The sequence below is a fragment of the Lepisma saccharinum genome, chromosome 21 (genome assembly GCF_977018435.1).
Source record: "Lepisma saccharinum chromosome 21, izLepSacc3.1, whole genome shotgun sequence".
In the NCBI taxonomy this organism is placed as follows: Eukaryota; Metazoa; Arthropoda; class Insecta; order Zygentoma; family Lepismatidae; genus Lepisma; species Lepisma saccharinum.
Window position 1 is genome coordinate 61,730,104 of NC_139249.1, and position 23,529 is coordinate 61,753,632.

At 36.6% G+C, this 23,529-nt stretch overlaps 1 protein-coding gene across 1 annotated transcript in view; it reads right to left on the reverse strand.

Moving 5' to 3' along the window:
- LOC146004342 (tubulin alpha chain-like) overlaps positions 1-23,010 on the reverse strand; it is a 47,293-nt gene extending 24,283 nt beyond the window's left edge. The window contains exons 1-3 of the mRNA XM_083143129.1: positions 22,880-23,010; positions 20,848-21,070; positions 13,543-13,844 (exon numbers count right to left, since the gene is read on the reverse strand). Of these exons, the coding sequence (XP_082999255.1) occupies positions 13,543-13,844; positions 20,848-21,070; positions 22,880-22,882 (528 nt within the window). The 5' untranslated portion in view covers positions 22,883-23,010. The remainder of the gene's footprint in view (positions 1-13,542; positions 13,845-20,847; positions 21,071-22,879) is intronic.
- Between the last annotated feature and the right edge of the window lie 519 nt (positions 23,011-23,529).

Below are 23,529 nucleotides of genomic sequence, written 5' to 3' on the forward strand. Positions count from 1 at the left end.
TCTAATTTTCTCTCATTGTAGGTTAGTTTAGCCCGTAAAACGGATTACGCTGAGAGCAAAAGCCTATTAGCAGGTCGTAGTAGATTACACTGAGGGGGGGGGGGGTCTTACAGTAAAAAAAAGCAGCCTTATAGGAAAATATCGTAAGTCATTTCAAATGTGGGTCAAAAAACGATGTTAGCATAAAAGCAAGATTTGCAGAAGATAAAAAATAGCTTAAAAACTGATGCCAGAGCTTCTCTTCTGTCTAATTTTCTCTCATTGTAGGTTAGTTTAGCCCGTAAAACGGATTACGCTGAGAGCAAAAGCCTATTAGCAGGTCGTAGTAGATTACACTGAGGGGGGGGGGTCTTACAGTAAAAAAAAGCAGCCTTATAGGAAAATATCGTAAGTCATTTCAAATGTGGGTCAAAAAACGATGTTAGCATAAAAGCAAGATTTGCAGAAGATAAAAAATAGCTTAAAAACTGATGCCAGAGCTTCTCTTCTGTCTAATTTTCTCTCATTGTAGGTTAGTTTAGCCCGTAAAACGGATTACGCTGAGAGCAAAAGCCTATTAGCAGGTCGTAGTAGATTACACTGAGGGGGGGGGGTCTTACAGTAAAAAAAAGCAGCCTTATAGGAAAATATCGTAAGTCATTTCAAATGTGGGTCAAAAAACGATGTTAGCATAAAAGCAAGATTTGCAGAAGGTAAAAAATAGCTTAAAAACTGATGCCAGAGCTTCTCTTCTGTCTAATTTTCTCTCATTGTGGGTTAGTTTAGCTCGTAAAACGGATTACGCTGAGAGCAAAAGCCTATTAGCAGGTCGTAGTAGATTACACTGAGGGGGGGGGGGGCTTACAGTAAAAAAGAGGTAGCCTTATAGGAAAATATCGTAAGTCATTTCAAATGTGGGTCAAAAAACGAGTTTAGCATAAAAAATAGCTTAAAAAGTGATGCCAGAGCTTTTTTCTGTCCATTTTTCTCTCATTGTAGGTTAGTTTAGTGCGTAAAACAAAAACCTTGGTGATTTTTCGAGTGAGGAGTTGGCAACACTGCTCATGCCTTACGAGAAAAATCCATTAAGGCGAGAAAGTAGGTCAAAGGGCGCAGCCAGAACGTTGGGTTCCTACTACTATTGTTTTTGTTTAAGACTGGCCCACTGCACAAATTGGCCGTATCACCGTACGAACACAACTGCTGATCATATCCCAGCACCTGCAACACGACTGGAACGACTGCCGGAGAGAACCAACCCTTCGAGCATTTGTTGTTTGTTGTGTGTGTGTGGGGGGGATATTACGTAGTTGTCGCGTGTAAAAATACACGTTGTCGCAATCATCTGATATTGTGTTTTTCTTTCCCTCCTCCTGGTGGAGTAATGTGTCTCTCGTATGTCACATGACATGATTCGTTCATTCCTCGCGTGTAACTGGGGTATGCAACCGTGCTCAACTTTTCGGATTTTGTGTTCCGTGCTCATGTTTTGATGTTTGAGGTCGGGATGTGTTGTCTTTAACGCATTTCTCATTGTCACGGTCTTTCTTGCTGCGTTACATACCCTTTCCATGTATTGTTCTTGCTGGAAATCCCCAATTCCTTTGAGGACTCCATTGCGCATGCGTGCAGTGAACTTTTCATAGTGACTTCCGGACTGAGTACATACGATTCCTTTATGATTCCCTTGGAACCGCCTCTCTATCTGTTATAGTATTCGTCCCAGTCAGGTGTGACGTTCACTTTGTCACCTTTTGCGAGGCTCCTATCTCGGAAACGAAGCCTCAGTCGTAAAAATGGAACTTAGACTTTTTGCTTGTTTTCGTGTGAGGAATCACCTCCCAAGCGTTGTAAACGACCTTTAGAAACACCCTGTATATATATAATTTTTTTTAACGAAAATAGTACCCGAGATTTTCTACTCCTGACGAAGTCTGCCGGAAAAAAAAGTGTCATTCAGGATCCGAAATGGAAGAAGAAGAAGAAATGACAACCGAATTTAAAGTGAAAATAACTTTTTCTGTACTACAACACGAGTGTTGTAAATATGGTATTGAGGATGCTATACCGAAATACCGTTTATATAAGTGATTCATCTTTACTTCGGTTCAATTTTTCTTATTTTGATGACGTGAGGTACTGACAATTCGGCATTAAGCTTAGGATGTAAATCTCTTCTACAACATTAAAACTCAATCTGAGAACAGGTTACTGAAATGCTTTCCGATACTGTATTACCGCATAAGTGGTTGGCATTATTCTCTATTATTCTGTTTATAGATGTAGGCCTAGTGATTTCATCTACAACAATTAACTGTGTGAGAACAAGCAATTTCTCCGTCAAGGTAAATTGAGAAAGTAGAAAAGCGCCTTACTAACAAAAAAGGCTTACGCACTTCGCAAAGCATCATTTCCGATCGTAGACACGTTTGCTTTCAATAATTACAAAGTGAAGCTTTTTCTCACAGCCAGAACCTAGCCCAGTTCGTACAATTACCAGAAACATTACACAGACCAGTTGCGATACAAACAATAGCAGAAGTCTCGAGCACTGTGTAGTTCGTTCCATTCACTTCCTTGGTCAGTCCCGTAGCTACTTCTTCACATTCAATTGTGATATGAGGATCGAGGAAGAAAACACTCTTCAACCTCAAGCTTTATGTGAAGAATCGGAAACAAATTTTACTCGACGTTCTAATGATCATGCTATGACGTTATTCTTGAAAGACAGATAATTACAAGGTATTGCTAGGGAAGGAGTATGTTGTTGATCGAAGATATCTTGATAAACCCTACAAGGATGAATTCCAAACTCTGGTACGGCTTTGTAACAAATATGACGTTGAGAAGTTTGTAGTATTACGTAATTGTTGTTTGGAAATTTTAATGTGTTGCACGAATCAGCACTCAATTATAAAGAAGTAACTAACCTTAATGTAATTAACTTATGGCTGCAAATTTTAAATTATTACTTTTTGTATAATAAGCTAAAAGAAAGAAATGTATATCTCAACTTTTAAATTTTAAACGTTCATTGAACATATGTATAAACAACTTCAACTAATGTAACTTAATTATGATGCGATAATTGTGTAATCAAAGGGGGGGGGGGGGTTGGATAGTAAAACCTCAGGTAGTATATACACCCAGAAATTTCGACAGTATATGTAAGGTCTAAATCACCATCCCTGAGACCTTCTGTAAACAAACGGTCTCACCGATTCGATGCATCACTCCGCGTCAGCTGATCCATGACCGCAATCATCTGCTGTTACACTCATAGTTCGCCGCACCTATTCGTTTTATATAAGAGCCTCTGAATGTGAGAACCCGTTCTCAAAACATCAGACGAATATGCAGCCGCATACATTGGTACTCTCCCGGTCATTCTCTCTTTCATAACCCTTAAAACTGCAGACACTGACACACCACTGCACTGGGATACCAACTTAACCACTTCATTTACTGGTTTCTCAGGATACTACTGACAGAACGTTACATAAATATTGAGTTGAATCTGTTTCTCACCCCTTTTCAAAGGCTGTCCTTGCTGGTGTTTTGAAAACAAGCTCGGAGTAAACGGAGACTTTGCCTCACGCATAGAACTCGGCATGTTATTTTTCTAAGGCTAAGTCAGGCAATATTACTAAGTTGTACTACTTCCTTGCTGTTTACATGATTATTTTTAGAAAAGAACCAATGTTATAAAATATCATTATGTACACAAATCTCTAAGCTCATTGAAAGTTATATTACTACAAATTGTTCACACTTATCTTGCCTTGCCATGTCACCAAGTTATTTTACGAAGTGCACTATATTTGGCGGAACAAAAATCGTTATTAGGATGCTTGTCAAAGTTTCCAACCGCAATTAATTTTACGAACGTTTTGTCTTGTTTTGATCATCATCAATATATTGGACTTACAGCAATGCATATGGCTGTTTATGCCCATTATATATTTTATTTACATAAGATACAATTTACATAAAATGTACAAACAAATTTCAAATACACTCCTATCTATATCAAACCTTAGAAATATACATTACCATGTTATATCATTTTGTCTAAAAATTGCAAGTAAAATATATTCAAAGAAAGAAGCCAAATTTATGGGAAATGATTACTGGTGCAAAGAGTTAACCATAAAGGTGAAGCAATAAGTAAAAAAAGAAAGAGCATTGGGTTTAAAGTGAGACGTCATTTGCGGCAGCGTATCCCATACTACAAATTTGCCATTGTTTTACCTTACGTAATTAATCCTGTAACAACGCTGGATTTTCGTGTGGATTATTTTACTTCTATGAGTTTGCAATGCTTTCTGCATACAGGTGGTTTTGTTTACAGAAGGTGTCAGGGTTTGTGATTTGAACTATAGTATATTTCTCTGACAAAACACTTCCTTTCTGGACTAGGAAGGAATCTACCCTAGGTGGACCGAGTGTAGAATCCCGGCCTGGACATGCATGGATATTCGTGCGTGTCCTCATCAATTTCATCATATCACTCATCCTCATCTTCGCGATTAGCCAAAAGTGACAGAAAAGCGAAGTAAAATAAACCAAACCAATCAATCAATCAATAGACGCGCGAGTACAAAGAGAGTCAAAAAGTGCAGACGGGGCTGTAAATAAAAGAATAATCGAACACAACCTAAGCAAGATATATAAAAAAAATGTTATTAAAAATTGCCGATTGTGCAATAACAACACAAGAACCCGCATTAGAACCATTATTTGTATTTTAGTTATAAAATATTACTAGACCTATATTTCCTTATCATATTGAAGAATGGTTGTAAAATGTTTAATTTTATAAACGCAAATTACTATCAGAACAAATTTCACTTAATAGGGCACACATTCCACTTCGAGAAGCATTATTTCTGCATTTTAATACACATACACATATCCACTTACAATTCAATGTGTAAGTGGATATGTGTATTGTATTTACTTACAATTATCAATACTTTCGATGGGATCACTTAAAGCCAGAAGCGTCCGTGACTGTACAACCAGGGCTGCAGTTTTCCAGGCTAATGAGCTCTGATACCTGGACCTACAGCCAGTATAATCTTCTTGGGATGGTCGTTCATATGTGTTCGTCCATCTCATTTCTCACTATTATTAACCATCGTTGCGATTAGTCTAAAGTGACAGTAAAGCGACGTAAAATAAACTACATTAACAACAATCAATTATATGCATAAAAAACATATCTTTAGAAAAATGGCAACTTACTACACACATTGATAACTTCACATTGGAAGCTGTAGCTTATCACCAGTCGCATAAATTTTCACAAATTCAGAGCATACTTTTAGATCCTAACCATTAAGTTGATGTATGTACAATTGGGCATTCCACGAAAAGTGGTCATACTTCATGTTAATAACAAAATGAATTAATATGTAAATTATTATTGTTTTTATTGCATTAAGGTTTAAATGTTTGTGAATGGATATAATTTACACATTTCACCAATAAAAGGTACTGCATCTGCAGCCTACATGCTTCACAGACAAATGAAGTCAAAATTTGCTACATTTTTAAAGAATCATGCATTCAGGTTATGCCATCATACTCAAGTTGTTTTCATTAGTAGGAAGTCACCACAGAGTACTTCATAATTCTATGAAATCAGTTCATTATGAATAGTTTAATCCAATCTCATGCATAGAATCTTAAACTTTGTGTAAAATGTCACACACGTAACTCTGGAATGCCCCAATTGTGTGGAGAGTTGTACAGAGCTGTGTGCGAATGAAGCTTCTTGCTTGCACGGGGTTCACTCAGTGTCGTATTTGTGATTTCATTTTCAGGGGGGTAGTTCTTTTTCGGTATGCAACGTTGCACATGTTACCAGTCATGTAACTTTACTATTGCCTTCAGTACTAAGTACCTAGGACATTAAATCGTATGATAACATTTACACGTAAATAATATACAATATTTTTACATTCCAAGAAAACCGAAACCCATACACAAAAGGGCTATTGAAATAGTAACACCGAGATAACTTGACCAAATATCTATTGAGCGTTCAACTCAATTGCGACGTGCGGCGAGAAATGTGATCTACGTACCTCCAACGAATAAAGCTGACGAAATCAACTCTTGCCATGGTGGAAGGCTTTCAAGTACTTTGTGACGTTCACAAGTCAATCATTTGCACGATCACATTTAGTTCATAAATATTTGAAATAAAACGCGAAGGTGAAGATACAACTTCTATAGGTCTATATATTAGTGAAATAACTGAGTAATATGCAGTTCACTATTACCTATATTTCCATTTTTGCCAGACACACTACTACATAATGACTATTGATTCTCGTTGCTATATCAACGTTAGAATTCCAAATATCTCGTTTATACAGCGTATAGTGCAATGAATAACATAAAACATAATTAACGTTGTACAAAGTAATAATTATACATTTTTTAAACATTAATATAAAGTGATTTTTATAATATGAAATTAATAATTTCAATAAACATATAATTATATTGTGCGGATTCACAGAACCGTCACAACATTCCCCTGCTCCGGGAAAATGAAAACTACGAAACAACGAGGAGGAGTTTTCATTTATAAATCAGTCAGATGTTATCAACATAACTAAAACAAAGTTACAAATGCACAATATTATCTGACATTCGACAACAACTTGCACATAAACAGATTTGTGCCTAACAGGTAATAACAAATCAGATCATAATAGAACATTCAATTGTACAAAATAATAAACAGAATGGTTTCCTTTTTCCAGTATCTACTCTCATAAATTTAATTTTCAGACAAGAGTTGATTCCTCTTTTCTTCCGAACAGTTAAACACTCGAAGATTAGAAAAGTTCACCTTGTCATAATATTGCTGGTTCATTGTGTAAAGAATTGCATTATTGTCCTTAATTTCCTTGACAAGGAATGGCCCAATATACAAGTTGAACAATTTATGAATCTGGCTGTTAATTTTGGAACTAACTTGCCTATTTTTTATCATAACCAAATCTCCTGTTTGAAGTTTGATCGAGTTCAATGCATTCTTAATCTTCCTACTTCTTCTAGATTGTCTAGTCCTGATTTCTGCTAAAAACAATTTGCGTTTCCATGGCAAAGATTTAATTTGTTCTGGCCAGCTGATTTCTTCAAATATTGAGTCCTTCATATCTTCATGTAAGAAAAGTTCACTAGGAGATAATCCGGTAACTGAAGAGCATGAATGATTTAATAACTGAATAATAGAATTTATTTTTGGATACCAACTGGTGTGATTATTATTGCAGAATAATCGCAGTAACCTAACAATCTCCTTATTGTACCTCTCAATAGGATTAGATTTCGGATTGTATGTAGTGGTAGTAATATGCTTAATTTTCCTTGAATCCATGTAGGCTTTCCACTCATTTGATGTAAATTGGCTTCCACAATCTGATAATAATACATTACATACAGGGTAATGTTTAAAATATTGTTCTTCAAAACGATTGATAATTTCCCTGGCAGTCGCTTTTCTTAACGTATAAATCATAACAAACTTTGACATAACGTCTACAATTGTGAGGAGATATTCATATGTACGTGATCTTGGTAATTTTCCGATTAAATCAATAGAGAGGAAATCGTGTGGTTGGTGCGAAACGACGTGATATTCATCTCTCCGCAACGGCCGACCTACAATCTTTGTTCGTGCACATTCTAAGCAATCTTTCAGGTAATTTCTAATTGATTTTCTCATGTACGGCCAAAAATATGCTCTTCTACAAGCTGTTAAAACCTTCTGATAACCAAAATGTCCATTTAAATCATGAATTTTGTGCAATACCAAAGGTATAAGCTCACGTGGCACTACAAGTTTACAAATTTCATCTGAATTGGGTTTATAAAAAAGAATTTTGTTGTGAAGAAGATACTTTGTAAAGTCTTTATCCGTTGTACTATCTTCCAGGTGAGAAATTATATTATTGCATTTTTCATCTGCTCGTTGAGCTTTTAACCAAATAGAAGAAGTATCATCTTGTGAATCTTCCACAATTACTTGATTGATATATAATTTATCATCAAGTGCAGAATAAGAAGTACAAGGCGGAAATCTACTCAACGTATCAGCAATATTATTCGAAACTCCTGGGACATGATATAACGTGAAATCAAAACACTGCAGTTTGAGAGCCCATCTCGTAAGACGAGAATTAAGTGATTGTGCAGTTTTAAGCCAAGACAACGACTTATGATCTGAATATAAGTTGAAATCAGTTCCTTTAAGATATATAGCAAATTTCTCCAGAGCAAATAATATAGCTAAACATTCCAATTCGTGTGTACTATATGTAATCTCTGCTCCTCTAAGAGCACGACTGCCATATTGTATGACACGAATTTCATCATTATCAACTTGCCAAAGTACACAACCCAATCCTTTCTGGCTTGCATCAACAGAAACACAAAACCTCAACTCAAAGTCGGGTTGACTCAATGCTGGTGCTGAAATTAGAGCATTCTTTAATAACAAGAAAGCTTCTTGACACTGAGGTGTCCAATAAAATGGCACATTCTTGCGTAAAAGATGATATAATGGACTAGCGATATCTGAAAATCCCTGTATAAAACGATTCCTCCAATTTGCCAGTCCCAAAAATTTGCGAAGTGACTTTTTGTTTTGAGGAACAGGAAACTGTAGAATAGCTGAGTCTTTATCATGATCGACCTTAATCTCGGAACCAGACACTACATGACCCAAAAACTTAATTTCCGTTTGGAAAAATTTGCATTTGGCAAATTTTATGGACATGTTCGTCTTCTGTAATGTCTGTAGAACATAATCAAGATGTTCAAAATGTTTCTCTATTGTTGGGCTAAATATTAAAATGTCATCCACATATATCATCAGAAATGAATGAGTCTCCGGTCCAAACACCTTATTCATTCTCTCAACAAAAACAGAAACAGCTGATTTTATACCAAATGGCAAGTAACAAAACACGTGCTGTCGTCCTCGATACGAAAAAGCTGTGTACTTATATGAGTCGGGCGTAAGTGGTATTTGAAAATATCCACAGGAGAGATCAATCGAAGAAAAATATCTTGCGCCCTTAAAATGTTGAAGTAGCTCGTTTATAGGTTCAACATGGGTAAGTGGTGAAATTACATGTTGGTTTAGGCGACGAAAATCCACCACTGGACGCCACTCACCATTAGATTTTGGGACAATATGTACTGGGTTTAAATAAGGCGAAGACATCTCTTTAATTATTCCCCAGGCCTTCCATTTCTCTAGTTCCTTTTCTAACGCTGCTCTTTTGGCGAACGGTACCGGATATATAGGTGCCTTAATTGGTTCCTTTGTGTCTAGTTCAATTCGATAAGGTTCTACGAATGCAGATCGGGGTCGATCAGAAAACAAACTATGGTATTCTATTATTAGATTCTCAAGCTGAGACTGCTGCTCCGTGTTGAGTGATTCACACGACCGCACCTTCGTTGTGATCTGATCTAGAGAAACGATAAGTAAATTTTCTGCTTCTTTGACTATAGTAACTTCCTGCATCTGGCAGCGATCCCTATCAGTTGTGATTTTGCTAGAGTTAAATGGCTGAACCAATTCGGAACCAGTAGACGCCATCAAACTAATTTCGTTTCTTCTAAAATCGAGTACAGCTTTGTATTGCCTTAAAAATGGTATTCCGAGAATTAATTCAGCATGCAGTTGCTTCAATACGAACATCTCCAAAGTAAAAACTTCCGAGTTAATTGAAATACTTATAATCTTCCGACCAGCAACACGAAACTTCTGATGTCCTGCAAACGGCAATAACTTAAGTTGATCCACTGTATCCAGTTTGGCACTCGGAATAATTGATTTTATACTGCACCATAATTCATAACTGACTAAATTACACTGGCTTCCACTGTCGATGACACACTGTATCGTAATACCGCAAACTGTTCCTGTGATCAAAGGTTGATCAGTAATAGGAGTAGGTATACCAGTATCATTTAAAATCCAAGTAGGTTCATCTTCGTACCAATCTAATTGAAAAAATATTGAAAGTGGATAACAATGATCAACTTCAGGTAAAACGGAATTACTTAATACAGCATACTGACAAGTTGTGCCTATATTTTCACTACGATATGATTTAGACGGACCATCCATTATGTTAGTGCGAGCAAACTGGTCCACGTTCACCCGCGACGTTCGTTTAATGTTGCTTCAGGGACAGAAGAAATGAACTGTTTACAAGAAGTTTCTCTTGGATCGAAAGATGGAGCATTTTCATTTAATGGAGTATTCGCCACTGCAGTTGCATTGCAACTGTTTCCCGTTGACAACTGAGAAGACGAATATCCGCAATTGGCACATACACTGCATGGTTGGAATGAGTGGAAATTATTGTTAGAGAACTGAGAGTTAGGACGCAGTGTAAATTGCTGTTGTTCTTGCTCGTTTCTGGCATTGAAACTGTTGGTCATAAATCTACCATTATTGTTGAAGTATCGTGAGCTTTGTGGACTTCTATTTTGCCGGAAATTTTGAGTTCCTGCACCATTACGTCTGTAACGATTATATGGTTTGTTAGTTAGGTTAGGTTTCCCAAAATTATTATTTCTATTAAATATCATCGTCTTCTGGCTGGAGTTTGATTGTTGGTTTTCAGCAACAAACGGAACATCTGTACGTGGAACCTTATTTCTTTTATTTTCATCGCTAGAAGAAACAAAATGAACAGTATCATTAGGTCTTACATTACGTCTTGAACCTTGATTTCCATTAGGTTCATCATCGTTCACAAACGATGAACTTTTAGCAACACTTTGAACTCTCAGTTTTGCCCTTGCACTATTATTGTCGGTAAAACTTTTAGAATTATTCCCATCATGTCGGAAATTTTTTTCACGTACATTATCATGAACATTAAAACTCTTGTTTGATCTTGAATTCACTAAATCCAACCTCTTTAGTAACGCAATTACATCATCCATTTTAACTAATCTAGCAGCTAATATTGTTTGTGCAATAGATGTGGGCAACTGATTGATTAAAATATCAATAACTTCTGCATCATTCGGACGATCAACTAAATTGTAATATGCTGAATGCGTACGAATAGCAAAAACTTCCATACTACTCGTCGATTTAGGATCATATTTACGACTTCTAAGTTCAGATAATTGAGCCTGAGTTAACGAATAAGACGTGTAGTGATTCAGAAATTCGTCAACAAACTGTTTGTACGATGTAAACGAATCGACATGAGTATTATACCAACCTTCTGCAGGTCCCTGAAAACAATTAGTAATACATTCAAGCCTTTGCATGTCAGGAACTTGCAGTAAGTCTAAGTAGGACGTTAAAGTTTTAATAAACTTACGTGGGCTTGATTTTTCAGGATCTCCAGAATATTTAGGAAGAACAGTAAGTTCATTCAATCTTACCAACCGTCGAGGTTCTTGAGTAAGCGAACGCACACAATTGTCAGGATAATTACATCGATGATTCTGCGGATTTGCTGACTTTTGGTTTACTTGCCTCTTTCTTTCCTGACCAGAACCATCAGAATATAAAGAACGGGTTGATTGACATAACTTATTAGTATTACTAGTTCTCACTCGATTATTTCTAGAACGTTTTTGTCTTTGTGAAGCAATGCGATTGTGTTCGTAATCAGAAACATCACACGCTGAAGAATCAGATGATTTAGGAGAGGTTAGGTTCTGTGCAGGAATACCAGGTTGACAGTTACTATTCACATGAGAACTGTAAACTTGTACAGGATTACTTGATTCAACATTAGTCGAAATATTAGATGTTAACTTAGTAATATTTTCCTCACATGCTTCCACGCGCTTAGTTATTTCGTCCTTGCTCACAACGACTTCAAGTCTTTGAACTTGCCGAGACAACCCTGAAACATTGTTCTGGCATTCTGTAATCTGATCAGTCAATCCAGCAAGTTTATCAGAATTCTCTGTACAAGTAGTGTTGACTTCCTCGATTTTCTCTGTTAGTCCTTGCACTTCTCTTTCCATTTCCTGATGTAATGAACGTGTTGCTAATTTGCAGGACTCGGCAACTTCAGCTAATTCCTTTCGTAACGATGTACTCAATTCGTGGAAGTCAAGCTTGAGTAGTTGCTGTGAATTTTGAATTTCCTGTTGAGATTCCCTGATTTTTGTAAACTCAAGCTGATGAGACTCTTGAGTTTGCCTCATTTTTGTAAACTCAAGCTGTTGAGACTCTTGAGTTTCCCTAATTTTTGTAAATTCCATCTGTTGTGACTCGCTCATTTTTCTTAACTCTGCAAGCAGATCAAACATTTGAAAAGGAACATTACTTTGCCCCGTTGACGTCTCTGCCAACACAGAAGGACGAATGTCAATTTCTTGAACATTTTCTTGACTTCTTTTCCATTGCACGAAAGCTTCAATACTGAACGGATCATAAGAAGGATCACAATCTGTACAGAAATAATTTTCATTTAACTGGTATAACTCCCAATGCTTATCGGACAAACCCAAACATTGTAAATGATACCAATGGCCACAATTTTCACAAGCTACCAACCTTTCCTTATCGGGATCTTTGCAGCACTTCACCATATTCATGGCACCATTCTTATTTTGTGATTCATCAGGTTCATCACCACAATTGATAGATCTAGCTGTAAGACTTGTTTTGGATCTCAGATTATAAGGATTACTTAATGCGTACATAATATAAATTTATGTACAAACTAGATTCACGAGAACAATGGTGTAAGTTAACACTTACGCAAAACACATCACTCAAGATCGTGCTGATAACGTTCCACAATACTGGACCACCAATTATACTGTGACGTTCACAAGTCAATCATTTGCACGATCACATTTAGTTCATAAATATTTGAAATAAAACGCGAAGGTGAAGATACAACTTCTATAGGTCTATATATTAGTGAAATAACTGAGTAATATGCAGTTCACTATTACCTATATTTCCATTTTTGCCAGACACACTACTACATAATGACTATTGATTCTCGTTGCTATATCAACGTTAGAATTCCAAATATCTCGTTTATACAGCGTATAGTGCAATGAATAACATAAAACATAATTAACGTTGTACAAAGTAATAATTATACATTTTTTAAACATTAATATAAAGTGATTTTTATAATATGAAATTAATAATTTCAATAAACATATAATTATATTGTGCGGATTCACAGAACCGTCACAACTTTTTTGATAATGGGCAGAGCAACTGCGTTAATCTTGGAGCTTTTTGTACAACTTCTGCACCCGAAGACAATCAACAAATGAAAAAATGAGCTATTTAAAAATAGAACTTCAGACGCAAAGTAGGATGCAATTGTTTTAAATGTTAACTATTTTCGCGAATGGTTTTTAAGTGGTGTTTGTTCCATAGTATGTATATATGGTATAATATACATTGAATTCCATTTTCTATGGTTAGGAAAAAAATCATCCCTGACGGGATAAAAATTCCTGTGGCGGGAATTCCCCCCGGTTAATTCGCACGCTGATATAGAGACATGTTTGACCTACCTGAGGCGCAGGATAGACGGCAAACTCCAGCTTGCATTTCTTCCCGTAGCTATTGCAGAGCTTCTCGATGAGCAGGGAGGAGAGACCTGAGCCGGTGCCGCCACCGAAGGACCTGAAGATCAGGAACCCCTGCAGGCCATCGCACTTGTCGCTGATCTTCCGGATGCGATCCAGCACGTCATCCATCACCTCCCGCCCCACGGTGTAGTGGCCGCGAGCGTAGTTGTTGGCTGCATCTTCCTTGCCGGAGATCAGCTGGTCGGGGTGGAAGAGCTGCTTGTACATCCCGGTTCTCACCTCATCTGCAACGGCATCAGATTATCAGTTTCGTTTGCGACAATGGTTACAGACACGTATTCATTACACAAAAGCTGTCAATGTTAAAGTTCGGCTCTATAAACAAGCTGAAGTAAACTAAACGTTTTATAAATATAATACTACTACAATGCGTATTAAGGTATGCACTTAATCTTGCCATGTTTTTTTTAAAAAAATTTATATACGTATATATATTGCAGTGTTTCCGGTCATCTCACTCTTTTGCCCCCGTCAAGGAAGAAAAATGTAATACAAAGTGGCGAACTGAAATATTGCCATAAATACTTAAAACATTCCTGTTCCCCGTTGAAAACAAATATTATCATCATAACTATGTGGCCAAGATGGAAACAAAATTATAAAGTGAAAATTATATCATAAAAGTTGCTATAAACCAAAATGTAGAAATTTAAAATGTTGAAGAGAACAGCTTCGAAAATCATTGTCATTAGTTAACTGGGATAAATAGAAAATAGCAACTATTAATTTCCTACTTTTAATTCATTTTAAAATAACAGTTGTAGTTGAAAACTTGTTTTTAAATATTAGGTTAGCATAAAGTTTACTAGGTGCTACAAAACAGTTGACTATTCTGAAAATTTGACCTGGTTTACCACAACAATTCTTATTTATTTTACTATATTATCCACCTGCTATCTAGATGACTTATATATCATAAAATGAAACAGTAATGCAAATGAAACAAAACAGGAGTCCGACAACTAAATTTCCGGCAATTACGATATTTTTCATAAAAAATTCCCTTTCGTCGAATAGGACCTGGGTTTCACTTCACCAAGGATAATTTCCCTTCATGTAGCAACACTGTCCCTACCAAGCGCTACACCGAAACAGGAAGGAACAAGCAGTTTTCTCCTGCCAACGCTGTTTCCAGCGGTGGAACTGACCACGCCGGCCATGTGTTCTTAAACAGCCACCCGACAACTTTTTCTTCGGCTCCTTCACTTTCCCAGCGTGCAATCGGAGAGGAGACCCAATGGTCAGAAGCAGAAGGGTGCGGTGGAGACTGATCAGTGGCGTACATGAACCAGTGATTAAGTTCTTTGTATAATTTACTTACATTCAAGTTTAAAAGCTTGATGTAAAGTGTGATGACACTCTGGATTGTGGGAAAACCAGCCAAGGATGGTCTTGACATATCTCACGGCGGAAATGAACCGATAAGAACCCTCGGCGCAAATGACACGACACCGATCACAACACCTCTACAAATAACCGAGATTGGGAAATTGCGGGATTCCTAACTCCACCTCCATATGCCTTCGTATATGCAGCACGTTGCAATGATTATTGAGTTAGTGTTTTAAGTCCACTTTATGCACAGTAAGACTAATCGGGACTGGACCTGCAGTTTTTAAGGTGGGATCAGAACCACTTGTGCCTCCACCGGGTATCGAACCCGGTATCCCTTGATTACAAGGCAATGACGATACCACTGCGCTATGGGGGAGGCCCCGTTGCAATGATATAATTACAACACATAAGAGTACGTGTTTGTACATACCTAGACTACATAGAAAAAAAGTAAAGTAAAGTGTTCCCCTGTGCATAGCACCACGCCATGAAGGCGTATAGGGGGTGTGGGGGTAACGCCCCACACTTTCTTGATCCGGTCGTGAGTGGGGTGATGTGACATAGAAAGTCATAGCAATGCAGTTTTAACATCTTTACATCTGATCTCGCCATTGAAGTTTACAGGTTCAACTCCCGGCGGGGGTGGAGTCGTTAGCACAGCGCGACGACGCCAGGGGTCCCAGTTTTGGGTATGGGTGTTCCTTGTGTGTCCCATAATCCCATAATCAATTTCAGCATATCATCACTCATCCTCGTCGTCGCTATTAGTGGCAAGAAAGCGACACTAAATGCCAAATCAAATCAAACTCGGCGTGGACATAGGAGTCCCGTCATCAATTTCATCCTCATCTTAAAGGTCGCGATAAGCTAAATGTGACAAAAATGCGACGTAAAACACAAAAATGCAAATACAAATGACCTTATATGAGTAAAACTGGCATGCACTCTAATTCAATTTAACAATACTGAATTTATTTTTATTAACATATGTCTATATCTAAGATTTATGATACATTAGCATGTTTTCTGTGACACTAAATACATATCATTCATTATCCCCTTGTATTTATTATGTACTTTGTAGAGCATGTTTAGATTAAATTATGATATAAAGTGAGTCAAGTGTACAAATTAAGTTTTATATGTATCCTATATGAATACTTCTGAAAATCAACTACATGTTTATTCTTCAACGATTGGAAAATTGTTCATAACAAACCATGTTAAGCTAAATCAAAATCCTTTTCAGTAATTGTTTCAAACTTGTCTTTGAGTTTTCAAACCTATCATTAAAAGTCACGCTATGTTCCCAATTCATTAGCAAAACCATGTTTAGTAATATGATATTCAATGGAAATCTGTTAACAACATTCAAAATTATACTGTTTCTTTGCGATTTTTATTGCATACCATGATACCATGATCGGAGGCATTATGCTTATTGACAAGCCAGCTGCGATTTAACAGTTTAGCCGAGTTCAGCTGAAGTGTATTTGTTCTATTACAGTACACTTTAAACCCTGAAATCTGGAGCGAGCGAAGGAAAGGAAGTATATGCGCAAGTAGTGACCCCAGATGACTGGACTAATGAACGCGTGCGAGGGGACGGGATTGCAAGGAGGGGGAAAAGCGAATGCAGATGTACTGCTTCGCTCCGCCCACTCGCTTTCTCCCCTACTTTGACCTTATGCGCGGCTTTGCTCCACATATTCTCGGGATAGAGTATAAGTGGGTGAGTTTCTTTGATAAGTTCTTGAATGTGAAATATCCATTCCACTTGAACTAAGTTCGTGAGTGTGAAATATCCGTTCGATATGAACTTACCCAGAAATTCATTCGAACACGTTTGGGTAGGATTTTGAATACATTTTTTCTCAAAGTAGAAAATGCAGTGCGTTATCCTCTCGCTAGTCGCCTTTGTGCAGACTAGCTTTTATGGCACTTTCTGCCACAATAGCCAACGAAGTAGAGTTGCAAGACAATTATGGCAGAACAGGGTCTGTTTCAAGAGCTTTCAGCAGTATAACAAAATCAATCGAGTGGGAACTTTGCAACAATCGTTACGAAGAGCTACACTTCTCTCTGAAAGAAGGTGAAATGTTAGCCTGCCACTGCAAAATGGGATGTAGTTGCTTGCTTGACTGCTGCCTTCCAGAACAATGTATTCGGTTTTATATACCGGTGCAACATAAAATGTTGAAAAGTGTTGTGAAGGCTACCTGAATGTCATTTGCGATTCTGACGTTGATACGAGGAAAGAATGAACCAAATAAAGAAACAGAAAGGAAACCAATCAAGTCACGGTTGTAGCACTCCACAGAGCTTTCCACAAACACTGAATGCGTTGCTCTATCGTTTCAGCTCTTATCCCGATAAGGAAGGCAAAATAATGTCACTGAACGCTACAAAGTGTCAAATACGAAAACGAAATGGAAGCACAAACAACGGTAATTACCCCAGCCAGGCAAGGCTCTTGCGATACATTCGATACCTTCCACTTCAAGAGGTGGGTAGAACGTCTTTGAAAAACTACAACAACAAATATTCTATGTTGCAACAGATTAATGATGATAGAATCATGCTGGCATTTGTTTTTGCATTTTTAGGTTAATCGCAACAAGGTGATTAAACTAATGAACAGACATGCACGAAGAAACGTGCCCAAGCTGGGTGTAATGAATGTGGAAATACAAAGTATGTAATATTCTTTGAGCGTCCTTTTCATGGCCTACACCTTACAAGATTCCTGAAACTTGCAAGAGAGGTATTCTTGTGAGGATAAGGGATCAATATTAACTTTTTGATTTGATTTGATTTGGTTTGGTTTATTTTACTTCACTTTTCTGCCTCTTTTGACTAATCGGAAAGATAATATTACTTTTTTGCTAAGTTGAATTTGAACAATTATTGATTAAAAGTGATGTACACAAGAACGTTTTTTTAAAAATTCGATGATAGCCTAGTTATCTTCAACTATTGATGCCATAGATGGGTAAAATGCCCACACCAGTGGCGTAGATTAGAAGAGAGGCAGTTGTCCCCCCACCACCACTTCTTGCCACTCTTACTCCCACAGTATGTTAAACCTTATCTGCCATTGGAAAGTAACTGACCTTGATCCCCCATTTTTGCCACCTTGTCCCCCCACCCAGTTTTGGAACCCATTTGCCGCCACTGACCAACACTGTTGAATATCTTTTTTTCGAAATTATTCCACCTAACTTCTATTCTTCATCTTTTATTTACGATATTTATTTATGATAAGTCAATCAACTGGAAGAAAATCAGTTGACATTGATTTCGAAGTCTTAAGGTATTGCGTTGGCTCACAATACTAAAGCATTTTCCTCGTAACAATGAAGCATGTCTTCACATACTAACCCTTATCTATACAACGAAACACGAGTCTGCGTTTTCAAGTCCACTTTATGCACAGCTAGGCTAATCCGAACTGGACCTACAGGTTAAGGGGGAATCCGAACCACTACGTGCTTCCACCGGGTATCGAACCCAAGACCCTTTGATTACAAGGCGACGACATTACCTCTACTCCATCGTAGGAGGCATAACGAAACATGAATTCATAATATTCCAATGATACTAGCATAATAAATTTCATAAAATACATATTGTAATAAATATCAATGTATAAGCCAACTGAAACTCTAAAAAAGTCAAATGTATTGTAATTATTATGAACAATTATAACTATTTACACACTTAAATAGTAAAGTATTAAATTTTGCTATTAATGACTGAATGGGTTCGGATAAACAATGGGAAATGTTCATTTGGTTCAGATGTTTATCTAGTTTTAAATGTATGCTTGAACTTCCCCAAGCATTTATTTTAATGCCTCTTGTGGAATGCGACGTATTTGTTACTCCCGACCTGTTATAAATAAAAATCTTGTGTGTGAAGTAAGGATTTAGCATGGGCTAATCACTTTGGTATCTGAACATCACAAAAGTGAGATCAATGCGATGGAATATATATAAAGAAAGTAAAGTCTACCAATAATTTTTGCCGCATCAGTCATCCACAGATTTTCCTTAACTCTTATATGGATAGAGGTCTAATAGACAAAAACAATTTTCAAGTCAAATAGAGCGTTACACTTATAATTTTACGTTCACTGTATTATACTTCTCTTACTGTAGATTTAAGAATATGCATGGAATTAAATTGTTTCTATCGAGTGAAATTGCAAATTTAGGTTCAGTACAGAATAAATCCTTGAAAACAATGAAACGAGCTTTTTATATCAAGTCTGTAGTAAAACATTAAGAATCTCAAATAACAGAGTGCACAACTTTTACTAACGATAAGTTGAAAAATGTCGTTTTTAAAAATGTTGCCAATCTGAACGGTGTTTCGAGTACAAACAATTTTAGAATCCAACATTATTAATACGAAATCAACAATACATATTATTTTTTGATCACTATAGAGTATTAACCAGATTCAATCAGATTTTTTTTTAAAAAAAACGTCAGATTTCTTTGATCATAAAACATCTTAATCTTCTTAATATTAAAACGTAGAAAATATATTTCTAGTTTACGAATTATTTACACCAAAACGGAATAGCTATAATCACAAGCCTTTCTTCGTTTACTAACATAATGAGGCAGTAGGAGAAAACATATTTTTTTTATTATATAAATTATATGTATGAATCTTAATTATGAAAATGACTTGCTGTGAGGAATGAAAATAAATGACGTTCCTGTAGCTCCACCAAGTATTTTTTTTATTTGCCTCTAGATAGTAAATATCAGCAACGCTCGGAACTCGAATTGCATCAAATTAAATCTGATGCATTTTTTCTGTATCAATTAATTTTGATGTCCTTGACATTTTCGTGTCTGATGTGCATTAACAATGTATGTCCTTTCCTTTGTCACTGCAGTCAAAAAATATAACCATATTCGTGATAGTTGACACAATCGGGTTCTGTGTGTACCTGAAATCATCATATTGGTAAGAGTTCATTCAGTCGGTGTTTCTGAATGTGAAGGTTTATTGCAGCTTGCTTGTAAAGTTTGAAAAAAATAAATTAAATCGATCTTATGCACAACTAGTTTAATTGAAATTATATCTACACTTTAACATGTTAACTGGCCTCCCCGATGGAGCAGTGGTAACGTCGACGCATTGTAATCAAGGGGCCCCGGGTTCGATACCCGGTGGAGGCACATAGTGGTTCGGATCCCACTTCAAACTGTAGGTCCAGTCCCGATTAGCTTTACTGTGCATAAAGTGAACGTAAAACACCAAATCAATCAACCAACCAACAAGTTAACTACTTCCTTCGTAATTCAGAACATCATTGGAGATTCACATTAGTTCAAATGGTAGTTACTTAATTACATTCTATGTGCAATGTTCTCGTGGATTTATATTTTTTTTAGTTGCAATAAATTCATTGTGTATACATAAACTTGCCCACATAAAATTCACGCATTTACGTTAAAAGCAAACATATATTCTTAGCACTTAATGTACACACACCGAAATAATAAGTACAATGTCTATATAATGTAATTCACCATATTATCTTTTAAAGTAATTTCGTGAGCTAACGATTAAGAAACTAACTTTTAACTCACATTGTACATAGAAAATAAATTGAAACTAACATTTAACCTAATAATGGAAAAATGAGATTGAAGACTTATAGAATTGCTTTCAATTTCCGGTATTACTACAGAGATCTTTTTGTGGTCCACAAAAGAAACATTAATTATGTATAAATCAAAATTTACAACGAGACCTTTAGAATAGAACGACTGCAATATAACCATAATACATATATGAACTATGTGAGCTACTGTTGAGAATAGCAAATATTAATTAGTGATAGTTGATGGTAAAAAGCGGCTTACTCACCTATAACCGTGGGCTCTAGATCAACATGCAAAGCTCTGGGGATCTGTTTCCCTGCTTCCGTCTGACTGAAGAAGGTGGAGAAGCTGTCGTCAACTGAACCGGCCACCTTGTCGGAAGGAATGCTGCCGTCTGGTTGTATTCCATGCTCCAGGCAGTAGAGTTCCCAGCAGGCGCTCCCGATCTGAACCCCAGCTTGGCCAACGTGGATGGAAATGCACTCCCTCTGCCAGAAGGAAATAGGGGTGCACTCTTAATTCAATATTCCGGACTTACAAATCCAATTTCAATAAGATACTACGAGAGTGCAATGAAAAACTTAAGAGTACAATATAAATTGGTGGACAGACTGTAATCCGCTTAAATTTACATGAGGTATCAACTGCAATTTGCAAAAGGACCTCAAGGCTGTAACACTAATAGAGTGTGCTTCAAAACGCCATTTTTGTCATTTTAAAGATGGCGCCTCCTATACACTCATGCACCACTGAAGATGAGTGGTTTCTTGCCCTCTGTCAGCCTAAAACTTACAAAACGTTCTCCGCAAATGAAAATTCAGTTTCTCTTTGCATGCATGCCACACCAGCAAGTTTACTAATGGAGAAGAAAGTTCGACAATGGCCTCAGTTCGCAGGCAGATGGGTGGAAAGGCCTTCGCAGTGGCTCATAAGTGACTGCACGTGGACCCCAAAGACTCTTCTTAAGGTACACAGGCACTAACTCAAAGTTGAAAATTTGTGTAGACCAGCAATAGGTCTCTGCTAAAATGCAGCAAACTTGTGTAACCCTACATACAGAAATCTATTAGATAAGAAGCAAAAACAAATTAAAGTTTTAATTTGACTCCCCCTTGTACAATTCTGCACTGACGGGACAAAATACTGGAAAAGCAAAAGCTTTTCTATTGACACCACATGCAAATAGTAACAATTACAGTTGTGTAAATTTCCAAAATAATGTAACAGACAAGTTCACGGCTAACAGCTAAATGTTTCACGGATTCGATTTCTGTGTTATAGTCGTTGGTTAGTGTCGTACTTCTCAGTTGCCTCAACAAAATAGCCGTAACATATAATTGGACCATACTTCTTATAATTGTACATAAGCCCCTAACATTTCCCTAATTCTTCTTCCCCCCATCCTCAAAGTTCACAATGCACAACCTAGAATTTCCAGAGGACAAACTTTTATGATCTGATACTGCATGACATAAGTGCCTAACCTTCAAACATCTCCAATGAAATTATGGTAACTAACTGAAAGAAAGACAAAATATTTAGATATGCATTTTATAGTATAAAGAGAAGTATAACGGGACATCTTGCTTTTCGGAAAAGGTCTGAGCATTAACTTTACACCTAATGTTTTCTTTTGATATCATTCTTTGCACGTCTGTTAACAGTTCACAGTTTACTCCGTTCGTAAAACGTGTATATTTATCAAGAAACGTCCAGAACATATACATTATGTATGACAACGAATTATACTCTACTAAATGTGACAATTACCAAATTTTATTAAAATAATCCCACTACAGATATCTGTGAGAAGGTTTACGGCACCAAAACGTATGATATTACAAAATACAATTATCCAAATAATATACATAGACAATTTATAGTAGTCTATCTGTCAAAAATTGGCACGAATTGTGATGTGGGAGAATTACATTTAACCCTCAATACCAGAAATTATAAGAACTTACTAGTCATTTAAATTTATTTAACATACATTAAAAATCCGGCAACCAAACTGGTATTAAAATTTCATAATTAAAGAATCATGATTTTATATTTGCTTAAACTGCCACACTTCTACAGGCGCCTGATTAATATTACAGCATTTTGCACTAAGCAAACAGTTTCACTTTTAAACTAAGATGTGGTATATTATAGATTATCATTTAATGTTACTCGGTTTGAAGCAACAATAGGTGTGATCCTAGTAGGTTTGTCTAAAGGACTTAAATCATACTAAACTGATTTCTATGAAAATATTTATCTAATGTTTACAACTTAGAAGAAATAAAACTTACCATTTTGTATTTTTGACCGAAAACAGTTGGAAGAAAATACTTAACAAAAGTGAAAACTAGTAATTTGGAAGGTGAGGAAAGATGTAAAAATCCGTTCCAATGAAATAACAAGACCGTTGTTAGGTAACCAGTTTATCGATAGTCATTTTTAATGAACAATGTTGATCTGTTCACAGACATCTAGTAGCAGATCGGAAGATGTTCTCCTTAATTAGCCATCAATTTAAAGACATAATATACTAGACACAGCAGCTACACAAAGGCCTCTGGCTGTAATGTTATCGGCGTGCGAATTGATCTAGTGCGTTTCAACTAGTTCCCGTTAACTAAGAAGTTTCACCATTGCTTTCTACAAGTAGGCTATTTGATTTTCAACTTTCATGTCAGTCACTTTGGATTACCTATATCAATGATTAGCATCTGTGATTTGATTTTATCTATTTTACGTCCATTTCTTCTACTTTGGACTAATTTGGGCTGTGAGGATTTATGGTGACTAGGTTAAATTGATGAAGAGGTACTGAAATGAAACATTAAAAACAAGAACTTTCGATGGCGGAAATGCGAATACATCTTCTCCGGGATGCTACTAAATGCGTCTGGCTAATTGAAGTTTATGATAATGTTTATTACAATGACAGTAATCATAG